At 44.2% G+C, this 19,898-nt stretch overlaps 1 protein-coding gene across 17 annotated transcripts in view; it reads right to left on the bottom strand.

The window, feature by feature from the left end:
* Nucleotides 1–1,968: 1,968 nt before the first annotated feature.
* mtss2 (MTSS I-BAR domain containing 2) overlaps nt 1,969–19,898 on the bottom strand; it is a 137,644-nt gene continuing 119,714 nt past the window's right edge. For 3 of the 17 annotated variants that reach the window (XM_033036011.1, XM_033036014.1, XM_033036017.1), the window contains 6 exons: nt 19,255–19,465; nt 17,022–17,276; nt 15,029–15,220; nt 13,742–13,918; nt 13,063–13,267; nt 1,969–11,444 (listed from right to left, as the gene is read on the bottom strand). In XM_033036011.1, coding sequence (XP_032891902.1) covers nt 10,696–11,444; nt 13,063–13,267; nt 13,742–13,918; nt 15,029–15,220; nt 17,022–17,276; nt 19,255–19,465 — 1,789 coding nt within the window. In that variant the 3' untranslated portion in view covers nt 1,969–10,695. The remainder of the gene's footprint in view (nt 11,445–13,062; nt 13,268–13,741; nt 13,919–15,028; nt 15,221–17,021; nt 17,277–19,254; nt 19,466–19,898) is intronic. The other 14 variants (XM_033036013.1, XM_033036015.1, XM_033036023.1 and 11 more) reach the window with 10 other exon arrangements.

Raw genomic sequence — 19,898 nt, forward strand, 5'->3', positions numbered from 1 at the left:
TACGATACTGTAACACAGAGTAGTAACACAGGAATGGGTACACCGTACTCACACAGAGGCTCAGGATTGAGCGAGGGTTCCGAAGAGGGGCAGGCAGGATGGAATCCGTGTAGGCAGTCGGGAAATCGCTGGAGAGTCTTGCATGAATGCTGAGAACAATCTGGCACTGTGTGAACGGTGAGGAGAGTCTATATACCGGGTTAATTGGTGATCAGAGGCAACTGAGTGCAACAGGTGAGGAGAGTTGGGCTGATGAGAGGGGAGTGGCAGGCAGGCAGGTGAGGAGAAGGAGGGACCGGTGGAAAAGTACTGGGAGGTGAAGTGGATGAGAATGAGGAGAGGGCAGACTGTGACAATATTGAATGGCGGTGCAGGCTCGAAGGGCCGAATGGCCTACTCCTGCACCTATTTTCTATGTTTCTATCCTGTAATTTTTATTTTCCAATTTTAGAGTTTGCTTTTTGTTTTTATCTGTATATTAATGTGTATATCTCCTATATTAATTACTCTCTGCATAGTGTTAATTAAAGGTAAAGAATTTTACTTCCTAGTTTTTTGACCATCAGAATTCATCATTTGGATTGGTAGCTCAGCCAACTTGTTGACATTATTGTTGACATTTTTGTTACTGGATGTCACATAGTCCAAAAAAAAAAGTGTTCTACAACTACTGATGAAGCGGAAAACCTATTTCACTGACTCTGCACATTCTTTGTGGGCAAGATCGTCCACGTTTGGAAGATCACTTCCTTGCCTTGACCAGTAATTCTTGCCTAATGTTGTATAGGTTATGCTGAGCACACAGGATGTTCAATATATTTCTGACATATATGAGGTTATCCCAAACATTGTGATCATTTAAAACCATCATCAACTTTTACTGCCTTTGTTCCATTACACAGCACCTTCCCAAATACCACACCTGACCTTCACTACAATGTTAAATCCTTTTCAGTGCTGGTGTGCACAGATCTCCCTCAGAAACAGTCACTGCTGATGTCTCTCTACTCACAAGCAGTACCTTTATCCATGGGCCTAAACCAGTAAAACCATGCAAGTGGGACTGACGTGCCTCCATCTACCGCTCAATTTCATAGCTGTGGATGGGCCCCGTTAATAGCGTCATGGAGAATGGGCCATGTTTAATGGTCAGCATGGTCTCCATGGGCCAATCAAACACGCATTTACACACTAAACCTACACTGATCTAATTTTATTCTGCCACTTTTCTTTAACCAACCACTCCACCCCCATACCACCACACACCAGGGGCAGTTTACAGCAGCCAATTAACCCTCCCCACACGAAGAAACTGGAGCATTTGGAGGAATCCTAGCAAACTCCACAGAGGCGGCACCACAAGTCTACTGCCTCGGTTGCTGCAGCGGTGAAGCAGCGAGTCAGTCTACCAGCTGCACCACTGTGCCGCCCCTCTGTTAATGTACCTGCAATAGTACCAGCGATGGTGCCCAGGGAACAATCTCATGAGATCAGTGTCCATGCAATCGTTCTAGTTTCCTTCAAATCACTGGAGTTTCCACACCAATGACATTCTACAGAAGATAAACACAAAAAGCTGGAGTAACTCAGCGGGTCAGGCAGTATCTCTGGGGAGAAGGGATGGGCGAGGTTTCTGATCAAGACCCGTCTTCAGACTTCATGACATCCAATGCTAGCTGTTGGCGGTGCCGAGGGAAATCTCTCCCTGCAAACACTCCTACTCCATCACACCCAGACCCATCATTCAGATTGATTCAGCTTGCCGGGTGTAGTTCTATCCAACTGCTCAGGAGCAACCCATGCCACTGCTTTGGGAGGTGCGGAAAGTGTCAGTCGGGATCTCCTGGTTACGGCGCGATAGACTGGGTAGCCTGTGCTCCACTGGACGGGAAGGTGGATGGGGAGAGAATGAATCGGGAGGCTGTGTCAGGCCGGGGAGGGGGTGGAGAAGAAACATAGGCTGGCAGCTTTCTACAGTACAGCTTTATTAATACTGGAAACATCACAGTGCGATTGAGGCTTCAGCCGGTGAGAGTAAACAAATTCACATGATTATAATATTACAAAAGAGGGTGGAAAAGACGGTTACCAACAGCGCCGGGAATATCACTTCAGTGTTTCTTTTTACTCTTTGTCTGTACAAAAAAAAATGGTGACGAGTGCTGCTCCCTGAAAATGTCCCGAGAATGGCCGTGGGGCAGAAGAGCGTGGAGAAGCAGTGGCCGGTGCCCCTGCTGCCAGGAGGGACAGTGGGCCAGGAGGTTGGCGAAGCTCTGGCAATGTGCCCACTTGCCGACCATTCCTCAGCCGGGACGAGCCCTATTGCCGGTGCCCCACGCTGGTTTTCCCTGTTGCCCCCCACCCCACATGCTGGAGCTGATTCCTATTTAACGTGCCTCTTGAAGTTCTCCACACCACAGCCTCGTCTTCCAATCCCACAGCCCCTCTCCATCCCTCCACCCGAGAAATACCTCTGGCAAGTCGTAATCTTACAACAAAAAGGCTGTTTAATGTGCCATTGCAGAGAACGTCTGCGCCCTGTGGATGAAAAAAATAAATACAAGGCCGACTTAATCAGGATAAAGCCGAGACAATCTGAGACATACACTAATTTGAGAAGCATCTTGGTGATTTGCCACTCCCGGTCAGTTTGTCCAATCTATAGGTTACCATCAGAAAGATAATTTATTTTGCAAGTTTGTATTTCTATAGCACCAAGTCGCTTAACAAAGACTTTACACCCTCAGATAAATAAATACCAGCGCCAAGCCACACACAAGAGACACTGCGACCGACGTGGCAGAGAAGTAGGCGATAAGGAGCATCAGAAAGCAGGAATGCACAACTGGGATCAGTGATGTTTGGGGAAGGGAGCGCCGCAGATGGGATTTCAGGCAGCCTTTTGGGTAACTCTTTCTTCGTTTTTAGCTCATGTTAACAGATCTTTAAACGCTCAAATTCAGTAGCCCCGAGGTACCTTCCAATTGCCTGTCATACTCCAATCAATAGGTCTACCCACCTGGATGCGTTTATTGTTAAATGATCCCTTCACATGAAAGCACGGCAGTTGTTGGCGTTGTTTCTACGGGGTCTAGAGACCTTGTCCGGTACTTCACGTTCGTTCTGGTTCTGAGTAACAGTGGGCACCAGACCACGGCTATTTCGCAGCTAATGACAGCTGGTTTCTGACAATCCCTGTTCGCATGAATCTGAGAATCTCAGCAGACTGGAACTTTGGCTGACCATAACGCACGCGTTTGACCCATATCCCTTCAAACTTTCCCTATCATGTAGTCTGAATTGAATCTGAACTCCCTTGTACAACTCCAGTCTGGGACATGGAGGTAGATGGGAATGGCGACTTGGCAGGTAGTAGTGAGGCCAGTCATTTCAGGTGAAAAGAACAAACACAAGAGGGGGCTCTGCCTGCAGATTGAGCCATAACTCCTAACTCTAACCCACGGCTGATTCACTCATGTCACGGGTTTCCTTGTTTTTGCATCCTCACTGAAGGAAGGTTGAACGAGTACGTTTAAAGCCTTACTTGCCCTCGAAGGAGAGCTGCTCTCCGTTGCCTACTGCTGGCACGGAAGGGAACTGTTTAGTTTTGCTTGGCCTCAGCACAATATTTGCAGACGCAGAAATCTATCCGTCAAATAAAAACGCCGGCTTACTTGGTCACCAATAAAGTCGCAAGCCAAAATATAACTGTTAATTCACAACACAGCCAACAATCCCAGTATAACACATTGTGACACAAAACTGGCTTATTCAGCAACAAAAAAATAATGCTTGCCTTCTTTATAGGGGCCCCACTAAACTCAAGTTGTAGGCATTAAATTATCATTGTCACTTTGTTTAGTGGTCTTAAACATTTTTGATTGAATTTTGGCATACCTCCTGTCCTTCTCATCTCCTATAGTAGGCAGCTGTTTCCTTTCCCAGCCAGGTCTGTTCCTTCAATCCAAGTACAGGTACCATCCTACAATCCTCACTCACTCTGCCAACTCCCCCTCCAATCCCCACACTCTTCTCCTAACGAGTTGGCTTCTGTCACATTTAGATGTTCACATGACGCAGAAAAAAAGTTATACAGATGTTTACAATTATACATGACTCATTTGGAAAACTTCATAAAAATATATCTATCTGCTCTACAACAGAGGGCGATGAATCTCACTGCCTCCTCCTCACTTCCCTCAGTATCTGCAACAATGGGGCATTCTGCAAATTCTCCCAAACTACGGATACCATCAGCATAATGAACCTTGGACGGTGTCATAACCCAGTCAATTCCTTGGCATCCATCCCAAACTCTCCCTCTCCTGTGCCTCTGTACCTCTCCATCCTAAAGTCTTCCCTCCAAGTACCCATACACGTCTCCATCCCAAACTCTCCCTCTCCAGTGCCCGTATTCCTCTCCATCCCAACCCTTCCCTCCCCGTGCCCCTATAGCTCTCCATCCCAACTCTGCCTTTCCCAGTGTCCTCTCCCTACATCTCTTCCATCTCAACTTCCCTTTCCTGTCCCAGCTGATGTACCTCACCATTCCAAACCCTCTCTCCCCTGTGGCCTGCCTTGGGGAGCTCAAATATTGTAGGAAGACTGAGGAGAAATTCCATTCGAGAAAAATCCTTCACACCCTATACCACAACTGCAACTCTATAACATTTCTTTCAGCAGCTGCTCGTTTCAAACTAAAACTCACAATTAATTTGCATCCTGATGTATTTATTAAATTATTGCACAACTGTAACAATATAAAATGTTGCTTAAAGTGAGCTTATTAGATCTGAAGCCATGAGGCAAGTTTTAATTCAGGGTCTAGCATTATACAACTCTGAACCATCTTAACAATCCTCGTTTCACAAAAGGTTAGCCAACTCAGTCACGGCATCAATATATGCCTCCATTCAAGTTCATTACTCTTCCATTTAATTATTTTCTTACCCTGCTAAATTAAAAATAAATGATCATTGGTGAAGATTGTGCTGGTCACTTAAATGGATACAAATGTAAGACTGGAGTTGGCAGTTACATCTAAGCAGGGTCTATTGCAATTATAAAGTCTTAGGCTGGGCTTTTACTGAGGGAACAGGCCTTTGACAACTCACCCTTGGGGGGGGGGGGGGGAAGGTCAGCAAGAGATCTCCAGACCCAGCTTTTTGGTCCCTGGGTGCAGGTCTAGATGCCACTCAAAATAATTGGGACACTTCTAAGCTTAGAAACAGTTACAGTGCTCAATACTGGTTGACACTGCCCAACATTGCTGACACAAGCAATAACAAAACAACTGAAGCAACCCAACCAGTTGAGCAGTATCTGTGAAAGCAAAGGGACAGTTGATATTTTGTGTCGACAACCTGCATCAGTATGGCAGGGTCTCGCTCAAAATGCTGACTATCCCTCTGCCTCCACAGGTACTGCCTCACCCGCCGAGTTCCTCAAGCATTTGTTTTTCCTTTATTATAGATTGCAGCATCTGCAGTTTCTTGTATCTCCATTTTATTGTAGACACCAGAATTGGAGCTGGCATCTTGCACACTCACTCCATTTTCAGTGCTGTTTCTACCAAACCTTGAAACTTTGCACAAAAAATACCAACAAATGTCTTTCAGACAGATGTCAATATATTCAATTTGTAGATTTGAAAAAAAATATCTAAAAAGCTATTAAAAATCACAATTTGTATTCATTTTCTGGAAACGTCTATATAATATTAAAAACCTTTTTTTTCCCTGCAAGTGATAAAGGATTATACAATGACTAATGAATCATACAATTTCTCATACACATTATTTCACAAATATCTAGCTAATAAATACAAACCATTTTCCATTAAGCAATCATTTAAGGATGATATAGAATATAAGCCTTATTATGTGTTGCACATCACAACATGTTTTGAGGGTGTTTGCCCACTGTTCAACAATGGCATCAAGTACATGCCTCATCCCCTGCAATCTAACTGTTCAATGGGGTGAATCTTGACTTTAAGAGCTGTTCTTATGCTTTTGAGTCATAAAGAGTTAAGTTCAATTCCTTTCCAAGCACAAGATCCAGACTGGTGTTTCAAAGAAATATAAAGTGCTACAAGTTGCTGTCTTAGACCAATGTTCCAATCTGACACATGCTATAATTCAAAACAGTATTGGCAATCTCTTGCAGTACAGTAGCCACTCCTTATATCTTGCCCTGTATCACTGATACAGATTACTGGGTCATCCTTCTCATTTGTCTTTGTAAGACTTGGGTATGCATTGTGTTTTTGTTATACAACACATGTCACAATGCATTTTATTGCAAATCATCATTTTCTACCCTTTGTTCGAATTACTGAAGTAATTATGGCTAAAACGAAAGATCCAAATGAAAATCAGGAAAGATGGAATTCTAAAACAAGCTGAAAATTAGAGACAGTGCTTAAAAGGTTAAAAGATGGAATAGTCATTGCTCGGAAGATCCCTCACCAAACTGCACTTGTCTCTTAGGTCATTTCAAGGTGAAGGACTGACATTGAACATCGCTTCATGACCGATAGAGTAATGTGGTATAACTAAACTCTTACCGATCCACTAGGTTATTTGGCGCTCCTGAACATCCTGGAGCTAGACTAGCCATGTAAAGAAGTGGACTAATAATCCAAAGAAAGCCTGTCCAAATCCCAAGTTAGCTTCTCTTGGTTTTGAATCCTTTTTTAAAAAGACAGCATTATTTGTAGATTAGACCAACATTCCAATTAACTAACTAATATGGTTCAGTGAAGGAGAACTTTCTGACTATCCTCTTCCTTTTTATTTGTAACCATAACACCTCAAGCAATACAGCCATCTGTCTTCTGAAGTATCCAAGTGAAACACTTAATTATACTGAAAGCCATACAAAGAGAATTAAATTCCAAATCAATAGCATCACCATCACTGGCTCCAAGTCACCTTCCCAACAATGAGGGAAGGGGAATAAATGCTGGTCTTGTCACACCTTCTGATAGATGCAAGGGTGATGTGGAGGGGGATTTAATTCACCTCACAGTCCAGAAGCCACAGGGGTGGACAAAGAGCACAACCTTTACCCGTGTTCTACTTGGATCAAGTGTGTATTATTAACTAATGTCAGCAGTTCTTTCCCACAGCTGGGAATTCCAACTAATCCAAGAGTAAAGAGAATGCAAGATATATCCACACATGATAAGCTCTCCAGAACATATCTAGACAAACATAAAATTGGGGAGTCCTCAGAAGTCTGCTGTGACGAGTAAACACTAAGTTGAAAAATATAAAATGCTCAAAACACTGCAGGTCAGGCAGTATTTGTGTGTGTGAAAGTTGCAGGTTATTGATCTTCTGAATGTTCCCAGCATCTTCTGCTTTTATCTCAGATTTCCAGCAGCTGCAATTTTTTGATTTTCAAACACTGAGAAGTGTTTGGTGCCCAAAACAAAAAAGCACATCTTACATCTGCAGCCTCACTTTATTCCAATAAAGTCTAAGAATGTGCTGGTTACTGCCCATAAGCCCTCTGAACAAGGGCATCAGTTGTAGCTGAACCCATAGTCCTCTTCTCACTCCATTAGCACATTAACCCAAGAGAGACTCTTCTATTGTATTTGATAATGAGAATATTGGAAATGGGATCACAGGGTTCTGGTCACAGTGGGTACATGGAGCTATGGAATTACACTGTCCTTCCAGAAGTCAGTGAGGGACAGAGAGGGCGAGGGAAAGAAAGAGAGAAAGAGACCTTGTACCTATTCCATCACTATGAAAAATTATTTCCACATCCATGACATTGTCTGCCTCTGCCCTGCCTCAGCCCACCTGCAGCTGGCTGGCATCACCTCTTGTGGGAGGAGTCACTCAGGTAGATCATCTCACACATTGAGGACAACTAAAGCATCTGTTACCTTCCCAATTTCCCACTGATCACCCTTCTGGCAATGTGAGCCAATCCAAAACTGCTTGTGCCCTAACTTGCATTGAGTTCCGTTCACGGATTGGTCACTGACCTTCTCTAAATACTGGTTAAGTAATGCCCTAATGTTACAATTCCCATCCGTGTTTCCAATTCCTTCCGAGATCCCTCTGTAATCCCCATCGCCACCGCCAATTTTAACCTCCAGCACGTCCATATGTAACCATTCCATCACTGGCTCCAAGGCAATAAACTCTGGAATTCCTTCCCACATCTCCTCCTTTAAGATGCTCCTTAAAAACTGCCTCTTTGACTAAAGATTTCATCTTCCACCCTGAAATCTCCAAATGTGGCTTGGCATAAGTATTTTTTGCTTTCTAAAGCTCCTGGGAATCACCCTGGATAGAGTGGTGAAGAAGGCCAATTGCATGCTTGCCTTCACAGGTCGGGGCATAGAATATAAGAGTTGACACATTATGTAACAACTGCACAAAACACTAGTTGAGCTGCACTTATAGAGTACTGTGTGCAGTTTTGGTCACCATACAATAAAAAAGATGTGGTTGCACTGTGCAGAGGATGTCGCTTGGATCAGAGGACGTTAGTTATGGGGAGAAACAGGATAGGCTGGGCTTGTGTTCCCTGGAGTGAATGAGGCTGAGGGGTACCTTACAGCAGTATGTATGATTACGACAGGCATGGCCAGGGTAGATAGTCAAAATCTTTTGTCTGTGAATGGGGTATCAAAACCAGAAAGGCATGGATTTAAGTTGAAAGGAACTGAGGGCAAAGTATATTACACAGAGGTAGACAAAAATGCTGGAGAAACTCAGCGGGTGAGGCAGCATCTATGGAGCGAAGGAAATAGGCAACGTTTCGGGTCGAAACCCTTCTTCTGAAGAATGCTGCCTCACCCGCTGAGTTTCTCCAGCATTTTTGTCTACCTTCGATTTTCCAGCATCTGCAGTTCCTTCTTAAATATTTTACACAGAGAGTGGTTGATATCTAGAACTGGCTGGCAGAGGAGGTGGTGGAATTAAATACAATTCCTATGTTTAAGAGGCAAGTAGACAGACTCTTAAATAACCAAAGCATAGGAGGATATGGACCTAAAGCTGGCAAATGGGGTTAGTGTAGATGGGTATCAAGGTCAACATGGATGTGGTGGGCTGATGGGACCCTTTCTGTGCTGTACGACTATGACTAAGAAATCACCCTGTGGCATTTCTTGCTACGTTAAGGGGAATGTAGAAATATAAGTAATTTTTGGTCGAAGTTGATGGTAATGTGCCTGGAGCAAGCTGCGGGGATGGGGTTACAATTTCAGGTGAGGAACTGAATCTTTCATGCAGGAAGTGGCTTGCACAGTGATAAATCCTACTGGTTGAACTGACTTGTTCTCCTATGCACTAATAAACCTGTGTCAACAATCGACAAGGCAGGTTTTCAAGAGGAGAATATGCACAATTCCTAAAAGAAAAAAATAACAGCACATGGTGATAAAAGGGAGATTACACAGGAACAGAACAATTCTTCTGAGAAATGTTGTCAGGTGTCTGGGTTAATACAGCACCAAACAACTTCATTACATTTTCACTGACTCCTGTTCTCCATCAACACTCCCCAGTGTGTAAGTATAGTTGTGCAACAAATCCCTATCTTTGTTCTGGGATCGATTCACGGGAGACGGCCCAGTTTCATTGATCAGTTCTATACTAAAGGTGGCCAATGATAGGTGTAGCCCGCAGCTATCATGCCGAATGCTTACCCAAAATGAAATGAAAGTCTGTTACAAATAAAGATACGAGGCAGGGCCAACACTGACTTACAATTTGAGGTGCATTGAACCGATCTGACCAGCACAGGTGCCTTTTCAAATGAAAACTACTAAGTTAGTACTCTTACATAAAAAAATGTCACGTTAGCCACCAAGCATCCAAATCCATCAAAGAAAAGACCAACATCCATTTGCACCATTTGTCACAGGTGCAAAGGTTGGCTTTTATTTGCCATAAAGCTTGGCTCTTGGATTGGAAAGTTGGATGGGGACAAATCCAATTGCATAAGTTTAGACAAGAATGCAGGGACTTGGTAAGTGTTCCCCACAAGACAGAGAACTGCAAGCTTAAAGTTGGTTAGGATAGGGAGCAATTCAATAGTCATTCACAAATTATCTTGAAGCAGCCCCTACAATGTGAAGAAATGCGAGAAGGATGCGATGCACCAAAAATACTTCCACCCTGCACCCCTTCCTCTGAACCAGCAGAACGCTTCTCCCCTTGTAACCTTGGCTCCCTCCCTGCTCTCATTTTTGTTACTGTGGCAGAGCAAGGCGGTGGGTCTGGGGCACACATTGAGGACTGACGTACATAGAGGATGATTGCGAATCACCACAGTGTTTGAAGCTACACACACAGAGCACGTATAGAACATTTTTGATTTGCACCAAATACCGCAAAAGCTGAAAAAGAAAGTCACACAGTGAGTCAGTTAAATGGCCAATAGAATATCTGTAAAGAACAAAATGTTAAATTCCTCTTTTAACGAACATTTAAAACCTGCCACGTCTTAAATTAAAATATTCTGTTCCACCACACCAGTGGGATGTTCTTGCTTGGTTTAAGGAAGTTCATGGCACTGTATTGGAAACCAGCCTTGTGAAGTCAAGTGTCTTTTAGTCCAATCTTCTGGTCGTATCTCACAGAGTCCATCTAATGATGCACTTGGCCTGCTTTGGCCTTCCTTCCTGCCAGTACGAGTCAGTTCTGAGCGCTGGTTTTGTTGTCACAAGATCCTTGGTGCAGACCTGTCGTTGGTGACGGTCCTCCTGAGCTTAACTCCTCGGCGGATGGCAGTGAGCATGTCTTCGGGAGACTCGCTGGGAGACAGTGGGGGTGGGGGGAGGCCCAGGTCTTCGTCGGAAGCGGGGAGCACCGAAGGAAATGGGAACTGTCCTTCACCAAGGGCCTGGGCGCTGGCGACCAGCTCGCCGATCTTCTCCACCAGGCTGTGGCGGTTGGCAGCCAGTTGTTGCTGCTCCTCGCTCGACAGGTGGCCGCCCGGGTAGACGGAGATCTCCACCGTCCCCCCGCCCCCCCAGGCCGTGTTGGGCAGGCTCAGCCTCTTGGGCGAGGCCTTGGCAAGATCCAAGGCATTTGGTGAGGTATCATCGCTGAAGAAGACGCTCTCCTCACTGCCCACCCGTACTGGGACCTGGCCGTCTGGCACGGTGGGCGTCTTCACTGGCACGATGGGGGGGCGGATAGGGATGGGGCCCGCGCTGGACAGGGCTCGACGCACTGAGGGCTTGGTGGATGGAGTGCGCCTGATGGTGGCCACTCCCGGGGTGACCGAGGCGCTCTGCGCAGACCCCGTGGGCAGTCCAGCTGTCGAGGCGGGGCGCTTGGTCTGGAACATTCTCCGGTAGCTCTGTGTGATATCACTGTTCCGTGGGATGGTCGACGATCTGTCAAACTCACTTTGGTGATCACCCTCCGCATCGCCATTGACAGAGTAGCAATCGTAATCTGAAACTGGGCGTAAAAAGGCACGATTAATGCTTATTAATGCCAATGGCATCAGAGAAAATATTCAATGCAGAAGCTTTCTTTGGAATGCAATGGATAAAACAGAGACCAGATATACAGATTCCTAGGTTGGTCACTTGTTGTAAATGGAATACATGCTGGGCAAGGCTATGCTCATCAAATGCATCAATGAAACATTTGGATAGCTCCCTAACAATTGCCATGGAGGTCTCGCATCCAAGACACTATACAAATATAGCTCTGGAGAGATACTGTATGAAAACAGGCCCTTAGGCCCAATGTGTCTGTGACGACCATCAGCCACTCATCTACCCTAATACTACACTGATTGCATTGTTTTTATTCTCCCCACATTCCCGTCAACTCTCCCCAGATTCTACTCCTCATCTACACATAAAGGGCAATTTACAGTAGCCAATTAACTAAACTAAACTAAACTACCAGTCTGCATGTTCTTGGAATGTGGGAGGAAATCCTTGTGAGTTTGAAGTCACACGTGCAAACTCTATATTGACAGCACCAGAGGATCAAACTCAAGTTGTTGGTGCTGTGAGGCAGTAGCTCTATTACCTGTGCTGAGTGCCGCACCATAAACAGCCAGATCAACAACTCCGCACTATGAGCACAGACCAGAACAAAAACAACTCAATGGGTAAGATGTATTTGCCAAGCCAATTTCCTGACATTGAAGTGAAAGTGGCAACACAGGGTGGATAGGATAATAAAGGTGTGGTTCCAGTGTGTGGTTCCAATTCTCTTGACATTTTATTTACATGATGAGTGTAGGCTGAGAGGCCCTTGTATGCATATCTTACGTAAGCTGAAGTAACCACTAATATATACAGTAACACCACCAGGAACCACTGTGATAATTAGAGCCGCCAGCACCCTTGCTTAGTTTTGACTGCTGGAACCATTAAAACACTATATCATTGCATCTTCTGAAATCAATTGTTTTATTCAAGGAAATTCACTGATCCTCTTCCTCCTGCTTCACAGTTAAAGGTTCAATCCCACCAGCTTGCAATTTATGGAAATTTATCTCAAATCCCTCAAGAAGATTTTGTTTAGAAAGTGCTTTCGCTCTTTTCTCACACTGCACTGGGAACAGTCTACCACACAATCAAAAATGAAACAACAAAATATTGTGGTCATTTACATGACACACTATTAGTGCATTAATTCCTGCAGCAACACATTAGTTTGCTCACTAAAGCAACATGTGCTCAACAAAGCAATGCACTGATGCGCAAGAGATAATTTCTATTGAGCATATTAATGCCGTCAGTTTATTAGCACATTTGTAAATTGACTTGAACAATCATGAATCTGTTAACATCAATGTGCTGATAAATTACAATATTCCTTGGCATAGTCATTAAAGTCATTGAGCATTGGGAAAGTTATTAAGCCCACAATGTAATTTGTAATATAGAGGAGATACTTCAATTCATATTTGGCAAGCTCCAATTTATCTCCCATAGGCATTGGCAGAAAACGGTAATTTGTCTGAGTCATATCACATGGAAAGTGAGCAATTAGGTCTCTGTATCTATGGTCTGGAATTGATGCGTAGCGTGATACTTGTGCAGAAGGTAAACACCTGGAAAGGGAGCACAGAGAGATCTCCTGACGGAAGTACCTTGGGAAGGAATAGTGTCTTCGGAGCAGGAGGGTGTGGTGGTTTGGGTACTGTAACCACTGGAGTACTGCAGAGAGTCACGGCTGCTCTTCTGGTGTTCTAAGCTCAGGCCCCGGGTCAGCACCATAGCCAGGTCACTGGCTGCTGTGGATATCTCCTCCCCATGCTGTTAAGGAAATGAGGCACAACAAATAGTTCTTTACTGTTCAATGCGGCAAATTGTACTGTAATATATGTTACTTTGTACTGTGACACATTGCTCCTTGTACCATAATATACTGTCCCTTGTACAGTGATAGTACGTTCACACTATATCGTAATATAATATACCTTGTTGTGAAATACTGATTATTGTATTGTGATACTCATCCCCTGATACAGTAATAAATTTACCTTACAGTTTAATATATTGTACCTTAGACTGTTACTTGTACCATATTATTTGTACTCTAGTGATATACGATACTCTGGACTATGACATAGTGTACTTGGTACTGTTACAATTGTATTTTGTACTGTATTGTACTGTACCTGGTATAGTAATATACCGTTCCCCATATACCAATAAACTGTACCTTGCACTGTAATAAACTGCACAGTGTATTGTAATACACCATGCCTTGTATGTAATATACTGTACCTTAGCAGCCAACGATGCTGCTGTTACACGAGACCTCTGCCCATCCTCGACGCTGATCCCCGGATAGACCATTGTTGCCGAGACGGCCTCTACTTCGCGGTAGCGTTCAGCTGCCTCCTTGCGTCTCTGTAAAGTGTTCACTACCGGCTGGTCATAGGGACCAGGCTTCGACCAGTCCTACAAAGTTGAGGCAAGCAGGCGGTGAATAGAAACATTAGTGTGGGGGCTGGGAGTTCAAAGCCCATGGAGAGGAGGGGAATTTCATCTGATTGAGATATTACAGCAAGGCAGCCAATTAAATACTAAAGCAATTCTGGATTTGCTTTAAGGTGGCTTATGAAAATAGCTCCAATTAATAGCACCCAATTTTGCACCCATGTCTGCCACCTGTTCACTCCTTAGTCACTTATCCGCACATTGCCCAGTAAACTGCTTTCTGTAACTAAAACCAGTTCAATCCACAAACAGACATCTCTCATTTAGTCCTGTTACACAAGGCAGCCCTTTTCCTCCTGCTCTATACCAACTGCTGGCACTCTTAATCTGACCTACTGCCTGGGCCTTAGGACACCTCCCGAACCTTTAGTCACTTCATCCACAAGCCTGGCAATGTGGAGTGAGAGTGGCTGAACAAGTACTGGTCATTGTTTCCTTATCAACGGAAACTGGGACTAAATCATCCAAATTAATTTCATGCAGTGCACAAAATGAATGGAAAATCCAGCAGCATGTATAATAAGTAGCCAATAAACTACTGCATTGTTTGTGCCCAAAGCAGATATTCTCCAAAAGAAAACCTAATTTATTCTATCCCTGCATCACTGAAAATTTTCTTCTTTGATCGATGATCATTCATCTTATTGCATAATCTTCTGTTTTAAGCAAGTGCAATGTCACTTTTTTCTATTCACAGCTTCTTCCATTCTTTTATCTTAAGCTGTTTCTTCTTCCCCCGTGCGGTCCCACCGCATTTCAAGTTATTTCTTCCTCCCCCCCCAGCGGTCCCCACCACATCTCCTCCCTAAGGAGTCCTTGCCTCTGATTTTTCACCACCATAGATCATGATCGAATGGGCAACATTCCAACCTCCAGATTTCAGGCTGCTTTGGAATTACAGTGGAACAATTAAACAAAAGCAGTCGCAGGAAAGGTGTTAATGTGTAGTTGATTCTGAGATTATGCATGCATGTGATTGGGAATCAACAGCACATCCATGAAGGGAATGTAATGAGCGATGAGGCAAAATTAAATGCAATTTAAAACAAAACTAAAAGTGAAGAAACAAACCTTCCAGCTAGGAATCGTTGATGAGCGTGCAGTGCCACCTCCAAGTGAGTGGTTAGAGGGTGGGTTATCAGGGAAAACAGCAGGGGAAGGCCTAGTGTAGGCCCCTGTGTCAGGGATAGTGGGGGTAGAGCCAAACAACACGGGTGAAGTGCACTCACTAGGCAGATGGTAATACACATAACCAGGCATGAACTGCAGATGGAAGAACATGATGTCAGCATGGGCAATAAGTGGACAGCCATCCGACGGTTTTCAAGAGAATAGTTCGGGAAAACACAACTTAACCATATATTTTCCAAAGGAACGCACAAGTTGCATGGCCAACAGTTCAGTTTGCACTGCTCAAAATCCAAAAATTGAATACCGAGGGATTCATAGATGCAACCTGGTAATTTGCTAACCGTGGTAATAGATTTCTCCCCAAAAAAATGTATGCATAAGTTTCCGATTGGAGTTGGACTGAAGGAGTGTGACTAATTGATCCAACTGCAGAAAAATGGTTGCCAATATTGAATCCACTGAAACCACAAACATTATTATTATTATTAGACAAGGGTTGCAAAATGAAGATGATTCCCTTGCTACAAACGCAACATCTCCAGTGAGGTTGTCCGTGCCGAGAAGCAACTTCCCTGTGTTAATGGGCAACAGGTTCCATCGCATTGATGTACCAAAGTTTCAAAATCTTAAAGCAATGTGCAGTCTTCTTCAATCAGGGCAGGCAAGCGAAAGCTACCACAAGTGCTTGCTTGGCAAGTTGTGTTTTTGAACAAATTCCCTTGAAACACAGGGTCTCCAAAACCAGAGAAACACTTTCTCAGCCCCCAACAAATCTCTCTCCAACTCCGTAAGTGATTACCCTTTAACCTCACATCCTCTTGGATGCAGATCAATACTGTAAGTTTTCAAAGTATTCACCAACCAGTTCTTGAACTCAACAGTTTCCTTTTGAATCCTTCTGCAACTCTTTCCTAAACTTGTATAACTCACATCATCTCAATTTTGTAATAGGTATGCAGGTATTTTAAGTCAACAGGATATATATACACTCAATCCAATTATCATTCCCAAAAGTGCAGTAGTACGACATCTCTAATCACGTTTATCATGGAAAAGTTAATTTTTTGCACGGAAAGTGTTTTTTTCTGTGCGTCCTCCATTTTTATTGCTTTCCTCTGGGGTTGGCATTTTAAAATTGCTTTGTATATTTTGTGATGTCTGAGAGTCTCAGCCAAATGAAGACACTTTGAGCTTTAAACTTAGGACGGTCCCTTTGGCCCTGTGAATGCTACCTTATAGAATTGTATAGATCTTTTACAAAATGAAGGAATGTTAACCTGAATGGTATGGTCTTAACATTTTAGAGGTGATCTAATCAAGGGGGTTTACATGAAAAGTGCTTTGATATGGTGCAGAAGGGGGAATTCAAAGTCATGAGAAGGCATGGATAGGGTGGATAGTTGCAAATCTTTCCCTGAGGCAGTTGTGTCAGAACGCAAGTTAACTTTGGCGTAGAACTGGTCACCTAGGCATCTCCCCATTTGACCCTGTGATCTGTTGTTTGCGGTATGGCATAGCAGCTTTAGAAGGGATCTGAGGAAGAGTTTTTTTCAACAAGGTGGTTGAATCTAAAATGTAATGAAGAGATGATGGAGGCAGGTACTAATATTTAAGAAGTATCTTGATGAGTACTTAAAATGGTAAGACTTAGAAGGCTACAGGCCAACTGAGGGTCAATGGCTACTAGATTGTCGAGCCAAAGCTCATATTTCTCTGTAGTATGACTACATATCTTAGCCCTCATTGAACTGTTCAGTGAAAACCTTAATAGAAATGTCATGGCTCTATTTCTCTGAAATAAGGACTTTGAATTGTTGGATTGGGAATGCAAATATATCCTATCGACTTTGCTTAAACAAAGCTGAACAAGATATTGATAGAAATGTAGTTACTTATGGAGTACATCTAAAGAAGCAAACACTTTAAAACTTACAGTATCACAAAGAGGGGTGGAAATTGGCCCCAAGCACATGGATTGTGGATTAACCCTAATGTGCTGTACGGCATTTACTTGTTGGTTCCGCAGGCCCGGATGGGAGAGAATTAGCGATGGGTATGGATGATTCACCTTTTCACCACCTGACCACGCTCCGGCTGTGGAGCTAGAACTAACCGAAGTGGGTGAGCTACACTCGCTGACAGACTGACACGTCTCCGATGCCTCAGAGGAAGCCGAGCTCGATGACTTCTGCATTGGATCCGGCGCCAAAGGAGACGAGGTGGAGCAATGAAAGAGAAAGAGACAAAAGCTGGTTAGAATTTCATTATTCAGAGACAGCCCGTTTTTCATGCAATCTCATCGGTTGCCCGTGGCTGTTCCGGTTTCCTCGCATTTCCCAAAGATCAGTGGGAGGGTTAATGAACCCTATTGTAGGCAGATGATGGGAGAGCAGGGGAAGAGTGGAGAGAGCTGATGAACATGTGACAGAGAATAAGCTGCAGAAGTGAGAGGTTGAGGGAATGGAATAAACCCCGTGGGCTAAATAGCCTACTTTTATATAATTCTGTAATCTTTAAATCGTACTGCAAAGAATGAGTCCGGAGGAGCAGGTTTTGATGGCTAATTAGCTGAATGGGTGGAGACAACTTTGGATGAATGCTTCAAAACCACAGAGTTACAAGTAACTTCAGAGCTGCTGAGCTGGTTCAGCAAACTTTGCCGGTTTTCAGATGTGTGAAACTAAAAAGCAGACATTTAAATAAAACTGACTCACTGCTGCGGCCCGACCACGTAGCTCGGAGGCTCCAGCTGCAGCCGCAGGTCCGGTGGACTGGGACATCGGGAGCTCGCGGCTTTCCGGAGCTCCCGCAACGCGACTTCTCCAGCCCGTGTCGCGGGGTTGGAACGACCCGGAGCGGGGCCGTACATCGCCCGGCGCGGCTTAATGGCCGTGGGACATTCGAACGCCTGCCGGGGGCTCCAACTTTGTGACATTTAGACCGGGAGCGGGGCCGTACATCGCCCGGCACGGCCTAAAATGGCCGTGGGACTTATCATCGCCCGCCTGGGGCTTCGACATCGGGAGAGAAATGGAGAACAGGGGAGAGAAAAGACTTTGCCTTCCATCACAGTGGGTTCACTGTGATGGATGTTTCTGTAAATTGAATTGTGTGTATGTCTGTAGGAAATTGTCTTTGTTTGTATGGCTATGGAAACGGAGTTTCGTTTGAGCCTCACTGAGGTTCAAATGACGTAATAAATATTGTATTGTATATTGTATTGTATTGTATTGTACTTGGCGATTTTTTTCAGCGACTGTCGGCATCATTGACTGACGTATCAGGGTCGGCGAAAGATTTTGAACATTTCAAAATCCAGGGGCAACAAAAAAAAAATGTTGCGACACTTGAAACATCGCGTATCAATACGTCATCATGCCACGTCACCGCCACGACTTTATCGGTGACCTGATACGTCAGTCAGCGAAAAAAATCGCCAAGTGGGACAGGCCCTTTAGGATGTTTGTGCTGACAATGTTCTCAGTCTATTGTGGATTTAGAATGCTTGCACTGAGAACTGTGACTAACAACATCGTCTGTTTTGTATAAGCAATAAGTATAGGATCACATCAGAATTAATAGAGAGATAGAGCTGGAAAATAGGTCCTTCACTGAATCTGTACCATCTCCCATTTTCCCTAAACATACATTAATCCCATGTCTTATTCTCCACACCGTCTCATGAACTTCCCCAGATTCTATCACTCTCTAATTTAATATACCACCGGAATAATTTACTGTGGCCAATTACAGCAGCCAATTAACCTACAAACATGCAACTCTTTGCAATATGGAAGGAAGCTGGATCACCCAGAGAAAACCCATGAGGTCACAGGGAGAATGTGTAAACTCTGTACAGAGAGCACAGTGTAGTCAGGATCAAACCTGTGTCTCTGGCACTGTAATGCAGCAACTCTGCCGCTGCACCACTGTGACGCCCAACAAATGGGTTGGTGTGGATTTAGTGGATCAAAGGACTTGCTTCTGTGCTGTGTGGCTCCATGATCAATTGTGCTTTTACTGAATGGAGGAGCCTGTGCGAGGAACCTATTCTTGCTCCTGGGTCTAGGCTCATATCCTTCATTTCATCTACAGGTCCCCACTTGTCCATCTGTTCCTAAACGGTGCAGTAACATTGGTCGGTGTCAAAGCTAAAAAGCGCTTACCTGACTGGTTATATCCGACGGCATGGGTGAGGGAGGCTTGGAGTACATGGCGTCCTGGGATATGAAGCCGGAATCGTGTGACGAGACGCTGGACAGCCGGTTGCTGGAACTGGCAGGCTGGGCCAAACTACGGTAGCGATAGTTTGAGCTTGGCGAATGTGTCTGGGAACCACTGGAGCGGGAAGTGCTACTGTTTGTGCTATTTACACTGCTGGGGAAGGGTGCAGAGGGTAAAAGAGGGTGAGGGAGGGAAGGAAGGAAGACAGTTTAAGTCATCAGACTTACCAATAACAAAATTACAGCAAAACAGGAGGCTACAGTCAAAGGGCGGCACAAATTCATTTGTCTTATAGAAACATCAAAAATTCTTAAGGGATTGGGCAGGCTAGATGCAGGATAAATATTCTCCATGTTTTGGGAGTCCAGAACCAGGGGTCACAGTTTAAGAATAAAGGGTAGGCCATTTAGGACTGAGATGAGGAACATTTATTTCACCCAGAGAGTTGTGAATCTGTGGACTTCTCTGCCGTAGAAGGCAGTGGAGGCCAATTCACTGGATGTTTTCAATAGAGAATTATATTTAGCTCTCAGGGCTAACTGAATCAAGGGGTATGGGAAAAAAGCAGGAACGGGATACTGATTTT

Source organism: Amblyraja radiata, chromosome 17 (assembly GCF_010909765.2).
Source record: "Amblyraja radiata isolate CabotCenter1 chromosome 17, sAmbRad1.1.pri, whole genome shotgun sequence".
NCBI classification, from domain to species: domain Eukaryota; kingdom Metazoa; phylum Chordata; class Chondrichthyes; order Rajiformes; family Rajidae; genus Amblyraja; species Amblyraja radiata.